The 15,015-nt window shown below is 41.4% G+C and overlaps 1 protein-coding gene across 2 annotated transcripts in view; it reads left to right on the top strand.

The window, feature by feature from the left end:
• POLR1B (RNA polymerase I subunit B) overlaps positions 1–15,015 on the top strand; it is a 40,422-nt gene that overhangs the window by 12,679 nt on the left and 12,728 nt on the right. Inside the window, exons 8-13 of one of the 2 annotated variants that reach the window (XM_064377979.1) lie at positions 3,006–3,177; positions 4,401–4,682; positions 9,869–10,002; positions 12,375–12,512; positions 13,606–13,776; positions 14,384–14,540. In XM_064377979.1, coding sequence (XP_064234049.1) covers positions 3,006–3,177; positions 4,401–4,682; positions 9,869–10,002; positions 12,375–12,512; positions 13,606–13,776; positions 14,384–14,540 — 1,054 coding nt within the window. The remainder of the gene's footprint in view (positions 1–3,005; positions 3,178–4,400; positions 4,683–9,868; positions 10,003–12,374; positions 12,513–13,605; positions 13,777–14,383; positions 14,541–15,015) is intronic. The other variant, XM_012434436.3, reaches the window with a different exon arrangement.

The raw sequence follows: 15,015 nt of genomic DNA, 5'->3' as shown, positions 1-15,015 counted from the left end.
GATGCCGAGGTGGGTGCATCTCCTGAGCTCAGGAGTTCAAGACTAGCCTGGGCAATGTGGCAAAACCCTGTCTTTACAAAAAAATATAAAAATTAGCTGGTTGGGGCGGCGTGCGCCTGCAATCCCAGCTACTCAGGAAGCTGAGGCATGAGAATTTCTTGAGCCTGGGAGGCAGAGGTTCCAGTGACCTGAGATCACACCACTGCACTCCAGCTTGGGCGACAGAGCAAGACTCTATCTCCAGAAAAAGCTGTTGGCTGGTCATGCTGGTACGTGACTGTGGTCCCAGCCACTTGGAAGGCTGAGGTGGGAGGATCCCTGAGCCCCGGAGATCAAGCCTACAATAAGGTATGATCATGTCACTGCACTCCAGCCTGGGCGACAGAGCAAGACTTTATCTCAAAAAGAAAAAAATGCCTGATGCAGTAGCTTACACCTGTAATCCCAGCACTTTGGGAGGCCAACATGGGAGGATCACTTGAGCCCAGGAGTTTGAGACCAACTTGGGCAAATAACCCAGAGACAAAATCTCGTCTCTACAGACAATTTTTTAGCTGTGGTCCCAGCTACTCAGCAGGCTGAGGTAAGAGGATTGCTTAAGCCCAGGCAATGGAGGCTGCAGTGTGCCATGATCACGCCAGTATACTCCAGCCTAAGTGACAGAGCAAGACCCTGTCTCAAAAAAGAAAAGAAATGAGTCTTCTGTATTAAGGCATTACTAAGGTGACCTGTTTCAGCAACGGTAGAAACAAAGGGAAAATTGGGGCTTTTTCAGAGAATTCATTGCTCAGTATCTGATTTCCTTACCAGCTATGTTAAAGCTTTTAAACCTTTGAGTTTAGACCATGAAAACAATCTTCAGAAGATACATGATCATGACAAAAGATGAATTATAGACTCTTAAAAATTCATATTTTATTTACATTGAAATAAGCAATATTAAATTGAAAAATGGCAACCATATTTTCTGTATTGTTTGTAGATAAACCATAAAGTTATCTTTTCTGGTTAGCTTTTCCGGTTTTGATTTTAAACCCAAATAAGGAACTAGACATAATTATGAAAAAAGGCAGAACACAGATAAATCAGTTGTCAAGATCCAGGCTTCTGATTCGATGTTGACCGTGAAACTGAAGTGTTCAGTGTATACCTGATAAAAATGTTTATGACACAGAAAGATGTAGGCTCAAGAAAGGAATGTAAACAGCAGCCAGCAGAGGTGGAGCAGCAATGCCAGACTCTTCCATTCAAACTTGATCCTCTAAGTTCACTTGATAAAGACCAAACCTATGCTGACACCCTTGTTGGGTGAGCTAACAGTTTTCTTCACTCTCTGGTAATTCACTTACCTGTATGTTACAGACTTTTAGCAGTCTACTTACAAATCCTACCAGTGTAGTCAGTTGTGAGATTCATTATAACATTTTATAAAAGTATTCCTTCTTCTCACACCTCTCCAAAATTTATTCCTTCAAAGTACTGAAAATTTTTTTTTTTTTTTTTTTTTTAAAGTACTGAAAATTTAATATCACTGCATCACAGTGATACTAAGTGCAGTGTCAGTGCCAGAGAATATACAGAAATGAAATGTGGCACTTCCAGTGCTGTCCCCTGGAAGAATAGTTAGGTCTTCCAAGTGTGAGTGTTCAAACATTCGTAGTTTAAACAGGTGGATTATCACTAGTCAATGGCTAATGTGTTGACTCAGGGCCCTGCAGGAAAAGGTATTCAGTGATCAAGTGACCTATGTACATCTTCCAGGTTTTCTTCCAAATATCAGATAATAGGAGAGAACCTATTTCAAACATTCTTTTAGACATTTTCAATGATTTCTGAACTCCCCCATAGGAAGTGCTGATGGTGTATAGTCTTTTTCTTTTTAGTTGACATGTAATAATTGTACATATTTATGGGGTATACATTGATATTTCCATATATGTAAATAATGTATAGTGATCAAATAAGAGTAATTAACACATTCCACCTCAAACATACATCATATTTTTGTGTTGTGAACATTCGAAATCCCCTCTTCTAGCTTTTTGAAAATATACAATAGGGCTGGGTGTGGTGGCTCATGGCTGTAATCCCAGCGCTTTGGAAGCCAAGGTAAGAGGATTGCTTGAGCCCAGGAGTTTGAGACCAGTCTGGGCAACAAAGTGAGACCCCCATCTCTACAAAAAAACTTAAAAATTAGCCAGGCATGGTGGCCAATGGTCTCACCTACTTGGGAGGTTGAGGCAGGAGGAGCCCTTGAACCCAGGAGGTTGAGGCTGCAGTGAGAAAATATACAACAAATATAGTTAACTGTATTCAACCTACAGTGCTTCAGAATACCTGAACTTGTTCCTCCAATCTAGCTGTAATTTGGGAATTGCAGCCTTCTTTAGCCATTTCACTAAGTGTTGGCAGCATAGATTAAGATGCGCTGTGTTCACATGATTGGTTTTGGGTGTATAACAAGTATAACAGGTGAAGGAGTGTGTGACATTGAAGAGCTATCCTTTCTACACCTGCAAAGCTCTCTTTCAGGTTTTTGGTTTTGATGTTTTTCATATCCAGTGTATGTTAGTGGACCTTTTTGTTAAAGGTTGTACAGATTACATGGGAATAAATATGAAGTTTGTGATAATTAAAACACATACTATTTTATTTTATTGAGATAGGGTCTTACCCTGTTTCCCAGGCTGGAGTGCAGTGGCACAATCATAGCTCGCTGAAGCCTTAGACTCCTGGACTCAAGCGATCCTTCTGCCTTAGCCTCCCAAGTAGTTGGAACTACAGGCATGCCCTACTCCCTCACCCTGCTCCCTTCTCCCTAATTTGTAAATTGTTTGTAGAGACAGGGTTTTGTTTCACCATTTTGCCCAGTTTCATGTTCTCTTGGTGTCAAGCAATTCACCCAGTCCTGGGACTATAGGTGTGACCACCACACCTAGTTCACATACTGTTTTATATTAAAGTTTCTAAAATAAGTTTTTATTAAATATTTTTTCTTATTTCAGGAAAAACTGGAAGGTTGGTTAGTGTCTATTAAAATAGCTTTTGATAAGAAGTCTCAGAAGACCAATGTGTCCATGAACACTGACAATTTGATGAGGATTTTTACTATGGGACTAGACCTTACAAAACCATTTGAATACCTTCTTGCTACAGGGAATCTGCGTTCTAAAACAGGTGAAATTAAATAGATCGTTTTCGTTATGTTTTTAAAATTGTTTGCTTAATGTAGATTTGCCTGTCCCTAGGAGTTTCTTTTTAAAAACAAACTAAAAAAAAATAGTTAATTTCTCACAACTATTACTTTGACAGCTATCAGTCTGAAGGGCTTTAGACAAGTTGTCTGTGTAGCTAAAATTTAATTCAAATAACCAAATACATTCCCTCTGCCTCCTTCTAGATAATGAAAGACCACTTAGACCTCTCAGGAAGATTTACCTCTTAGGAATTCTGGATGGGTTACTGGACATTCCCATCTCTAAACCAGTTGCCTTGCCTCAGAGTGACCTGAGGGGCCAGGTGTGGTGGCTCATGCCTGTAATCCCAACACTTTGGGAGGCCAAGGTAGGAGGGTCACTTGAGCCTAGTAGGTCAAGGCTGCAGTAAGCTATGATTGCACCACTACACTCCATCCTGATGACAGAGCAAGACCTTGTCTCAACAAAAAAGAGAATGACCCTAGAAACTTTAAAAGTGGTAATTGGGAATCCAGAAATGTTTTTTTCTTTTCGTTTTTGAGTCAGGGTCTCACTCGGTCACCCAGTCTAGAGTGCAGTGGCAGGATCATGGCTCACTGCAGCCGTGACCTCCTCGGCTCAGGTGATCCTCCCACCTCAGCCCCATGAGTAGCTGTGACTACAGGCATAAGCCACCATACCTGGCTAATTTTTGTATTTTTTGTAGAGATGGGGTTTCGCTATGCTGCTGAGGCTGGTCTGGAACTCTTGAGCTCAGGTGAACTGCCTACCTCAGCCTCCCAAAGTGCTGGGATTATAGTGTGAGCCACTGTGCCTGGCCTGTTGTTGTTGTTGTTTTTTAACCCATGTTACTGATGCTGATTCTTTTGTTGGCCTGCTCACTTGCTTACGTATTTTCTGACCCTCTCAGATGAATTTAATTACTTGCTATTTTATTAATTCATTTAATGTTCTCCCACAAAGGAGGCTCAGAAGTAGTAGAGGAGTTAGGGAACTGGTTGGGGCTAATACAGTTTGTGAAATCTGGAGATTATTTTACATATTTTTTTGTGAACTCTTTCCACTCATCAGAGCTAGGAGAATAAATGTTGTAATAACTCATTCTGTGATCTGTAGAATGCTCTGAGGTTTTGTCATAATGCCTCAAAAATTTCAGTTTTTTAAAAGTTTGGCCCATTTTTTAGTAACTTTTGTTTTATTAAGGTCTTGGCCTCCTACAAGAATCTGGACTTTGTGTTGTGGCTGACAAGCTGAACTTCATACGCTATCTCTCCCATTTCCGCTGCGTGCACAGAGGGTCTGATTTTGCCAAGATGAGGACCACCACAGTACGCAGACTGCTGCCAGAGTCTTGGGGCTTCCTTTGTCCTGTGCACACCCCAGACGGGGAGCCCTGTGGCCTGATGAACCACCTAACTGCCGTATGTGAGGTTGTCACACAGTTTGTGTATACGACATCTATTCCAGCTTTACTCTGCAACTTGGGTATGTAGTGTACAGCGATAAACATCTTGTTTGGTTATGTGGTTTTTAACCTGTTAAGTTGTGCAGCTTTTGGAGATTCAGCAGAGACTTTAAGAATTCTTTTTTACTCTTCTGTGTAGGAGTTGGGCTCCTTTCTTGGATCCTCTATAGAAGGCTGAATGCGTTCTTTGAAAGCGAAAACAGGAGAAACTAAGTGTTATAGGTGTGGGGTGTTTTCTTTCAACTACAACAAAAAAAGATAATGGAAGTGAGGATCCCTTGTGTCCAGGGGTTCGAGGCTGCGGTGAGCTGTGATTCTGCTGCCGCTGCACTTCAGCCTGAGTGACAAAGTGAGACCCTGTCTCCAAAATAAATAAATGAGGCTGGATGTGGTGGCTCATGCCTATAATCCCAGCACTTTGGGAGGCCGAGGTAAGTGGATCATGAGGTCAGGAATTCAAGACCAGCCTGGCCAAGATGGTGAAACCCCATCTCTACTAAAAATACAAAAATTAGCTGGGCATGGTCATGGACACCTGTAAACCGAGCTGCTCTGGAGGCTGAGGCAGAGAATTGGCTTGAACCCGGGAGGCAGAGGTTGCAGTGAGCTGAGATCACGCCACTGCACTCCAGCCTGGGCAACAGAGTGAGACTCCATCTCAAAAAAAAAAAAAAAAAAGATCAATAAGAATGATGCCAAAGTGTGTGAAAAAGACTTGTTGTAAATGTTGGAAGCATAGAAGCTATTGAGTAGTTTTTTGGGTCATTCTCCTTGTGTCTCATGTTGGATCTTTGCATTTCTAAGTAGAAAACAGTGTTGGTTTGCAGGACCGTTTAAAAGGAGGTTTTCCAGTCTACCCTGATGTCATCAGATACATAACCTTTTTTCCTGATAACCGTATAGCTGTTGTCTCTGTCTCTACTTTGGCTAGAAAGCTATCTAATCCTTGGCCTGATGCTTGATTTGAATTTACCTTCATACTTAAAGATGTCAGCCTTCTCTGCAGTCTTCTAGTCCCAGGGTTCTCCATTTGTGATTTAGAGACTAGAAATGTTCTGTCTTCGGTGATCTGTGGATAGGGTCTCCAGTGAGATTAACATTTGTACAGTAAAACTTCCAGTTCGGGGGATCAGGTGATAGGTATTCTCAAGCTAGAAGGGCATTGACTCAAGAAAGTTCTGCTTTAAAAGTACTCTTCCAATTAGAGTGGCCTGGCCAGGTGTGGTGGCTCACGCCTGTAATCCCAGCACTTTGGGAGATCAAGGTGGGCAGATCACTTGAGTTCAAATGTTTGAGATCAGCTTGGCCAACATGGTAAAACCCCATCACTACTAAAAATTCAGGAATGAGACTGTAAAAAAAAAAAACACAGAGAGAGCGAGAGTAGCCTGTAAGAAGAGGGCCCCACAGAAAGTAATCAAGAAATACTAAGGATTTAGAAGATGTAATCAGTGTAATTTGAAGGGTTATCCTCTATGAGGAAAAGAATTTTGTTACTGGTGATTAAAAATGTCAAAGTCCAGGAGAGGGTAGAAAGGATAAAAAAATAAAGTGGAGCAGTAGAAAATATATCCAACTGCAGAAAAAAGAGATGGGGAAGGGATTTTTGCTCTGGTCCTGGAGAAGACAGAATTGCTACCTAACTTTTGATAGAGATGTTCACATTGGGATGACAGATGAAACATGAATTGGATATCCTGTGACACTCTTAACAAACACTTGATGTCTTCAGAATGCATTTATGGTTCATGGAAGAGTATTCCTTTTTTACTTAATTTCAGGTGATTCTCATTATTTGTAGTACTCGTCATCTTTAAAGTCACCAGTGAATATTGAAGCACTGTGCCTAGGGGAAGTACAGAGTTAGGTTCCTGAGAGCCTCTGGTTACATTTTTGTCAACTGATCAATATGTAGCCTTGCTTTTTGTGTGTTTCTGTTGGAAGACACCCTTTGAAAATATATTATTATTCATGTGGTAACATTGAATTCTCGGCCAACAGCACTGTAATTGTAAGCTTATCTAACATACATTTTTTTCTGTTATGCACATCACAGCCTTTTTGCATATGTGAATGCTATGCAGCACTTCAGTGCTGCACTTGGAGGCAATTTTTTTTTTTTTGTAGAGATGAGGTCTTGCTGTGTTATCCAGGCTGGTCTCAAACTCCTGGCCTCAAGCATTCCTTCTGCCTTGGCTTCCAAAAGTGCTGGGATTACAGGTGTGAGCCACCATGCCTGGCCTGGAGGCTGTTATTAAAACAGTGAAATCACACCAACAAAAAGGACACAAATGCTAAAAATGTACCACTGATCAGACTGAGCAAAGGATGCTTATATACAGCATGAGCTGACAAGAAGGCATGGCATCGTCTTGTTTGACTTCAGCTGTGGGGAGCATTCACATCAGGGGACTCAAATTTTTTTGCTGCATGTCCTGGAATGACTTTAAAGCATCCCTAGTATGAATTTTGTGGTTACAGATAAAATGTAGCAAGTAGGCAAATGTGCACAGCATCACATGCTACAGAGAAATCTTTCTTGGAAGGAAGGCTCAATTGGTGTGGCAAACTTCTTTGTTTTATTTTAAGAAACTGTCACCAGGCGCAGTGGCTCATGCCTGTAATCCCAGCACTTTGGAAGGCTGAGACAGGCAGATCAGCAGAGGATCAACCGTAGGATCAACTGTAATTACATTTGGGGGTTAATGCATTTAATGCATTTACATGGCTTAGAAATCAAAATATTAAAAAGACATGCAGTGAAATGCTCTCTCCCTTAGACCCCTGTCCCCTTACTACTCTGCTGAGGACAGAGTTGCTAGTTTCCTGTGTGTCCTTGCTGAAGTGATTTAAACTTCAGCAAATCCTTCAGGCTTTCCCCAGAGATACTGCAGGTTTGGTTCCAGAGCACTGCAATAAAGTGAGTCACATGAGTTTCTTTGTTTCCCAGTGCATATAAAAGTTATGTTTACACTATGCTGTAGTCTAAGTGTGTAATAGCATTATGTCTTTTAAAAAAATGTAAATATTTCAATTTTAAGAATACTTTATTGCTAAAAATATATATATTAAATCATCTGAGCCTTCAGTAAGTTGTAATCTTTTTTCTGGTGGAAGGTCTTGCTTCAAGAGTGCTGGCTGCTGACTGATCAGGGTGGTGGTTGCTGAAGGTTAGGATGGCTTGTGACAACTTCTTTTTTTTTTTTTTTTTACTTTTTTTGAGATAGAATTTCTTTTTTTTTTTTTTTTTTTTGAGACGGAGTTTCGCTCTTGATACCCAGGCTGGAGTGCAATGGCGCGATCTCGGCTCACCGCAACCTCCGCCTCCTGGGTTCAGGCAATTCTCCTGCCTCAGCCTCCTGAGTAGCTGGGATTACAGGCACGCGCCACCGTGCCCAGCTAATTTTTTGTATTAGTAGAGACGGGGTTTCACCATGTTGACCAGGATGGTCTCGATCTCTTGACCTCGTGATCCACCCGCCTCGGCCTCCCAAAGTGCTGGGATTACAGGCTTGAGCCACCGCGCCCGGCTGAGATAGAATTTCATTCTTGTTGCCCAGGCTGGAGTGCAATGGCATGATCCCAATTCACTGCAACCCCTGCCTCCCGGGTTCAAGCGATTCTCCTGCCTCAGCCTCCCGAGTAACTTGGATTACAGGCACCCAGCATCTCACCCAGCTACTTTTTTGTATTTTTAGTAGAGACGGGGTTTCACCTTGTTGGCCAGGCTGGTCTCGAACTCCTGACCTCTGGTGATCCACCTGCCTCGGCTTTCCAAGGCATTGAGATTACAGGCGTGAGCTACTGTACCTGGTGACAATTTCTTAAAATAAAACGAAGTTTGCCACATCAATTGAGTCTTCCTTTCACAAAAGATTTCTCTGTAGCATGTGATGCTGTTTGATAGCATTTTACCCACATAAGAGATTATTTCCAAGTTGCAGTGAGTCCCCTCAGACCCTGCCTCTGTTTTATCAACTAAGTTTATGGAATAATCTAAATCCTTTTTAAAAAATTTTTTAAATTTTGTGCCCCTCCCCGCACCGGTCTAAATCCTTCATTGTCATTTCAACAGTGTTCACAGCATCTTCTCGTTTCTTGAGATCCCATCTCAGGAAACCATTTTCTGCTGGGTGCAGTGGCTCAGGCCTGTAATTCCAGCACTTTGGGAGGCCAAGGTGAGAGGATTGCTTGAGCCCAGGAGTTCAAAACCAGCCTAGGCAACATAGGGAGACGCTGTCTCTACAAAAAAAAAATAAAAAATTAGCCAAGCGTGGTGGCACACACCTGCCAGCTACTCGGGAGGCTGAGGTGGGAGGACTGCTTGAACCCAGGAGGTTGAGGTTGCAGTGAGCCATGATCATGCCACTGCACTGCAGCCTGAGCAACAGAGGAAGACCTTGTCTCAAAAACAACAACAACCAAAAAAAAACATTTTCTTTGTTTATTCTCTAAGAAACAATTCCTCACCTGTTCAGTTTGGTTATGGGATTGCAGCAATTCAGTCACAGCTTTAGACTCTACTTCTAATTCTAGTTGTCTTGCTATTTCTTTCTTTCTTTTTTTTTTTTTTTGAGATAGAGTCTCACTCTGTCACCAGGCTGCAGTGCAGTGGCATGATCATGGCTCACTGCAACCTCCACCTCCCGGGTTCAAGCAATTCTCCTGCCTTAGCCTCCTGAGTAGCTGGGACTACAGGCGCATACCACCACGCCCAGCTAATTTTTGTATTTTTAATAGAGACAGGGTTTCACCATGTTGGCCAGGATGGTCTCAATCTCTTGACCTCATAATCCGCCTGCCTCAGCCTTCCAAAGTGCTGAGATTACAGACATGAGCCACCACACCTGGCCTTGTCTTGATATTTCTACCCACATCTACAAATACAGTAGTAACATCAGAGATCATTAATCACAGATCACCATTACAGGTATAATAATAATAATAATATTTGAAATACTGCAAGAATAACCAAAATACCAACACAAAGAAACAAAGGGAACACATGCTGTTGGAAAAATGGCATTGATAAGCCCACTCGAAATATCTTTGAAGTGCAATTAAAAGAAATAATGCCTGTACCTGTTTTAGAGACAAGGATAATTTGATATCTGAACTGATCCAGCATTGACCCCATCTGGAGGGAATCTGGAATGTTGGATAAAGCATTCTAATGTGATTGTGCTGTGTTTGTTCCCTTTACCAGGGGTCACTCCTGTTGATGGAGCTCCCCACCGACCATACAGTGAGTGCTACCCTGTCCTGCTGGACGGTGTCATGGTTGGCTGGGTGGATAAGGAGCTTGCTCCGGGCATCGCAGATTCTCTTCGTCATTTTAAGGTGGGCTTGAGCTTTGTGAATTGTCCTATCCCTTGACCTTAGATTTTCAGTTCTTTTCTAGTTTTGGGGTTAACCCTTGGGCAGTCTAGAGTGATCAGGTGGTCAGGGGTCAGAACGTCCAAAATGCCTGTGCATTCCCTCTGGTGACAGAGGCTTGCCTTATACTGGTTTCATTTGTTGGGGTCAGTGACAGATATTTGACCCATATACATTCTTTGGTAGTTTCATTGAGGCACTCCAGTTTGCTTATCTAACTAATTTTAACCTTTTTCCCCCTTCTTAATACTAGTGGCATCTGAGGGATCTCAAAATACAGGTATTTCCATAATATTCAAAATATGCAAGGTAGAAGTTACACTCCATTGCCTCCTAGGTTTTGAAAATATATCTTTAAAAAGGGTAGAATGACATTCTTTGAATAACTTATCTTTGGAATTTCCTCCTAGTGAGGAGTATTTATTGCTTTGATAATGGCCATTGAAAGAATTGTCCTTTGGCAACATGATGAGGTTGTGGTTTATATTCTGTTCTGTGTTATTTTTAAAAAATGTTTAAGCTAAATTTTAGTTTTAGTTTCAGTGCTCTGTTGGTCACTTGGGGTTGTTTCTACCTTTTGGTAATTGCAAATAACGCTGCTGTGAACATGAGTGTACAAATATCTATTTAAGTCCTTGTGCTTTTAATTCTTTTGAGTATATTCTTAGAAGTGGAACTGTGTGGCTCATTTGATATAATTTTACACTTAGAGCAAAGATATTTGATCAGTACATGGGACCCTCCTATATACATATTACCCAAATCCACCAGTTGCTGTGCTTTGCCCCACATGCTTTATCTTCTGTATGCTCTTTATAATTTTTTTCTTTTGAGCCATTTGAGAGCACTATTCAGACATTGTCCCATTTTCCATAAAGATTTTAGTGTATTTTTTCTAAGAACAAGAGCTTTCTCTTCCATAACCACAGTACATTTCTGAAAATCAGAGAAGGTCATGTGGGTGGGATCCATAGTTGATACTCAAATTCCACCAGTTGTCTCAGTAATGTTCGCTTTTTTTCTTTTCTTTTTTTTTTTTTTAAGAGATGGGTCTCATTCTGTTGCCTAGGCTAGAGTGCAGTGGCACAATCACAGTTTACTGCAGTCTTGATGTCCCAGGCTTAAGTGATCCTCCTACCTCAGGCTGCCAAGCTGTGTGACCACAGGACTGCACTACCATGCCTGGCTACCCTGGCAACTCCCTGACCCAGTCCTTTGGGTTGTTACGGAGGCTTTATTACATGGGATGACTGATGGAATCATTGGCCATTGGTGATTAGCTTAACCTCCAGCCCTTATCCCCTTCCTGGAGGTTGAAGGTAAGGCTAAAAGTCCCAATCCTCTAATCCTGGCTTGTTCTTTCTGATAACCAACCCCATCCTGAAGCCACCTAGATGCTGCCAACCACCAGTCTTTTGTTTTAATTTTTTGAGTCAGAGTCTTGTGGTTCAGTTTCTGAGTAGCTGAGACTACAGGTGCGTACCACCATGCCTGGCTAATTTTTTTGTATACTTAGTAGAGGTGGGGTTTCACCATCTGGGTCAGGCTGGTCTCCTGACCTTAAGTGATCCGTCCGGTTCAAGTGTTTTTTGTGCATCTGAATAGCATGCAAAAAGACATCACTTTGGAAAGTGTAAGGATTTTAGGAATTGTATGCCAGGAAACAGGGTGGAAGACCAAATAGATATTTCACAATGTTACAGCTCTCCTGTAATTTAGGTTTATGTTTTGCTTCCTCATCATGAGATTCACATTCTCATTTCAGGAAGCACATGACGTTGGTTTGTCCCATTACGAGTCATGTTAATTGATCCCTTCAAGGTTGTGTTCTTTAGGTTAATTCACATAGTTTCTGTTTTCTCTGTAATAAGTAACTTGTGGAGAGATAGTCGAAAGCTCTGTGGAGCCCCTTTTCTTCACATTTTCACCCAGTAGTTGATGAAGTATTTGCTGAATTACTATTCCGTTGGTGGTTCTTTGATGAGTTAATATTACTGTGATGGTTACCACATGGTGTTTTCCCCCACCATCATTTGTTCTATCTTTATTAGTTGCTATTCTGTAAGAGAGGGCTTTCTTTTCTATTAGTTGTTCATTTATTTATGTTAGCACAGATTTATAGATGCTTGTTTAATTTTGTGAGTATTCTGTTACTACTTATTTTGATGCTCAGAGAGTATGAGATTTGATCAAGTGTATAGTTCAGTGGTATTAAGTACATTCATTTTGTTGTGCAGTCATCACCATCTTTAGAACTTTCTCACTGTCACAAATGGAACCTCTGTACCCATTAAACAATCATTCTATCGTTCCTTTTTTTTTTTTTTTTGATGCAGAATATTGTTCTATTGCCCAGGCTGGAGTGTAGTGGTATGATCTTGGCTCACTGTAGCTTCTGCCTCCCGGGTTCAAGTGAGTCTCCTGCCTCAGCCTCCCAAGTAGCTGGGATTACAGGTGCACACCACCATGCTGGGGTAATTTTTGTATTTTTAGTAGAGACGGGGTTTCTCCACATTGCCCCCGCTGGTCTCGAACTCCTGACCTCAAATGATCTGCCTGCCTCATCAGTCTGATTTTATCTTTGTTATAATTTGTGCTTTCTTTTGGTTTACCTTATTCTTTTTTAGCTTTTGGTTAAATAATTTATTTTCATTCTCCTTTTTTTGGTTAGCATTGTGGAGGGCAGGGGGATGAGGACACTTGAGATCTGCTTTTAAATTTCAAGTAAGCAATATAGTTAGTATTCTTAACTTTAGTCACAGGCTATACATGAGATCTCCAGAAACTTAATTCTGTTGCATAACTGAAACTTTATACCCTTTGACCAGCATCTCCCTGTGTCCCCCTCCACCAAACTTCTTCTTTTTAATGATAATACATTTAGCTGTGAATTCCCATGAGTTCTGACACATGGTTTTTGGTTTCAGGTTTTTGTAATTTAGGTTTTTATTTCTCCTTTCACCCAGGAGTTTGTTGGAGTTTTTTTGTTTTGTTTTTGAGACAGGGACTCACTCTGTTACCTTTACAGGCTGGAGTGTAGTCGTGTGATCTTGGCTTACTGCAGCCTCAACCTCCTGGGCTCAAGTGATTCTCCCACCTCAGCCTCCCAAGTAGCTGAGACCACAGGCATGCACCACCACACTCAGCTAATTTTTTAATTTTTTTGTAGAGCTGGGGTTTCACCATGTTGCCCAGGCTGGTCTTGAACTTCCGGGCTCAAGTGATCCTCCCATCTCGGCCTCCCAAAGTGCTGGGATTACACCATGCCCAGCCCACCCGTGAGTTTTTGGTTTATTACATTTAAAAATAAAAACAATAATCTACTGTATTTTAGATCACAAAGGACAGAATTTCCTTTAGTGTGTCTAGACATGCATTCATGATGTACCTTATCCTTAGCCTCAGTAGTTAGTGATTTGCCTGGTAGCCAGGCTGAGCACTCAAGGAAGCAGGGCTTTTACCATGCCCGATTGTGGATGAGTGTCATTCCATGGGGCATAAGACTGGCAGCAAAAGCCATGGCTCTGAGACACTAGGTTTGTTAAAATCTGTTTTTGTTGGAAACAGGTGTTGAGAGAGAAAAGAATTCCTCCCTGGATGGAAGTGGTCCTTATACCCATGACAGGAAAACCAAGTCTGTACCCGGGATTGTTCCTTTTTACCACTCCTTGTAGACTGGTACGGCCTGTGCAGAACTTGGAATTGGGCAAAGAAGAACTAATTGGAACTATGGAACAGGTAAATATATATGTGTGATGGAGGAGTCTATGTGCTTATTTGTATAGTATATAACTTTCAGAGACTTAACTCTCCCTTTTTAAAAGGATTGTTAGTGTTACAATAACAGTTGGATATTTGAAAGAAAGTCAGACTTTCCACCACCTCTGTGACCAGCACAAAGCAGTTTGCATGTCTGATCTCACTCTGTGGAACCTGAGGGAGGTCTGGTGGTCACATTTCCTGCCTCCCATCCTGTCTAGCTCCCAGAGCTCTTTAGAACCTGGCTCTGCCTCAGTTGGTGAAGTGAAAACATTCCATTAGATTCACACTCAGTCTTTGCCTACATATTTGCAGTTGGAAAATTATAGGTTCTATGCTCCTTAAAAATTATTCTTCCTATTTCCCTTCACAATTGGTCTGGGGTAGATTTAGAGTGAAATATGTAAAGCAAGTGGTATTTCTAACTGGATGCTTCCCTGTGCTTCCCAGTTGATCCGTTCAGCACTCATGATGCTGGGTGGGGAAGGTTTTCTTTTGAGTCTTTGAGTATCGAACTCTGAGAAAAGTAAGAGTTAATGTGTGAACAGTCACAGTTATTTTGTGCCTTGGACATCCACTCTCCCAGATCTTCATGAATGTCGCTATCTATGAGGATGAAGTTTTTGCTGGAGTTACCACACACCAGGAACTCTTTCCACACAGCCTGCTGAGTGTGATCGCCAACTTCATCCCTTTCTCTGATCACAACCAGAGTCCACGGAACATGTACCAGTGCCAGATGGGTAAGGAAGAGGGAGGATGGTGTAGTCAGTCAGGAAAGGAAACTTGATACTAGCGTACTGTTTTATAGTCCTTATTTACATATGTTGACTATGTTCCAAAAATATAGTTTATGGCAACTTTTTTTTTTTCTGTGCCAAAAGCAACCAGCCCAGAATCACTCATTGTATTTAGTTGGCATGTCTATTTAGTTTCCTGTAATTTATGACAGATCTTTAAACTTTGTCTTTGACACTGATATTTTTGAAGAAAAAGGTAATTTATTCTGTAGAATCTTCATAGATTTGGGTGTGCCTGAGGTCTTATGATTTGATTTTTTGAAGAATACAAGCAATTATAGGCAGTCACCTGCATATTTATTACTTCCAGTGCTGTTCATTCCTGCCACAATATTCAAGTTTTAATTGCTTACAATTTTTCTTCAGCCTGAAAATCTTCCTTTAGCATTTTTTTATAGTGCAGGTTGCTGGCCACAAA

The sequence above is a fragment of the Aotus nancymaae genome, unplaced genomic scaffold (assembly GCF_030222135.1).
Source record: "Aotus nancymaae isolate 86718 unplaced genomic scaffold, 86718_ANA_hifiasm-v0.15.2.pri h1tg000017l, whole genome shotgun sequence".
Lineage (NCBI taxonomy): Eukaryota > Metazoa > Chordata > Mammalia > Primates > Aotidae > Aotus > Aotus nancymaae.
Note: the sequence above shows the minus strand (reverse complement) of the source record. Positions and strands in the feature narration are given on the sequence as shown.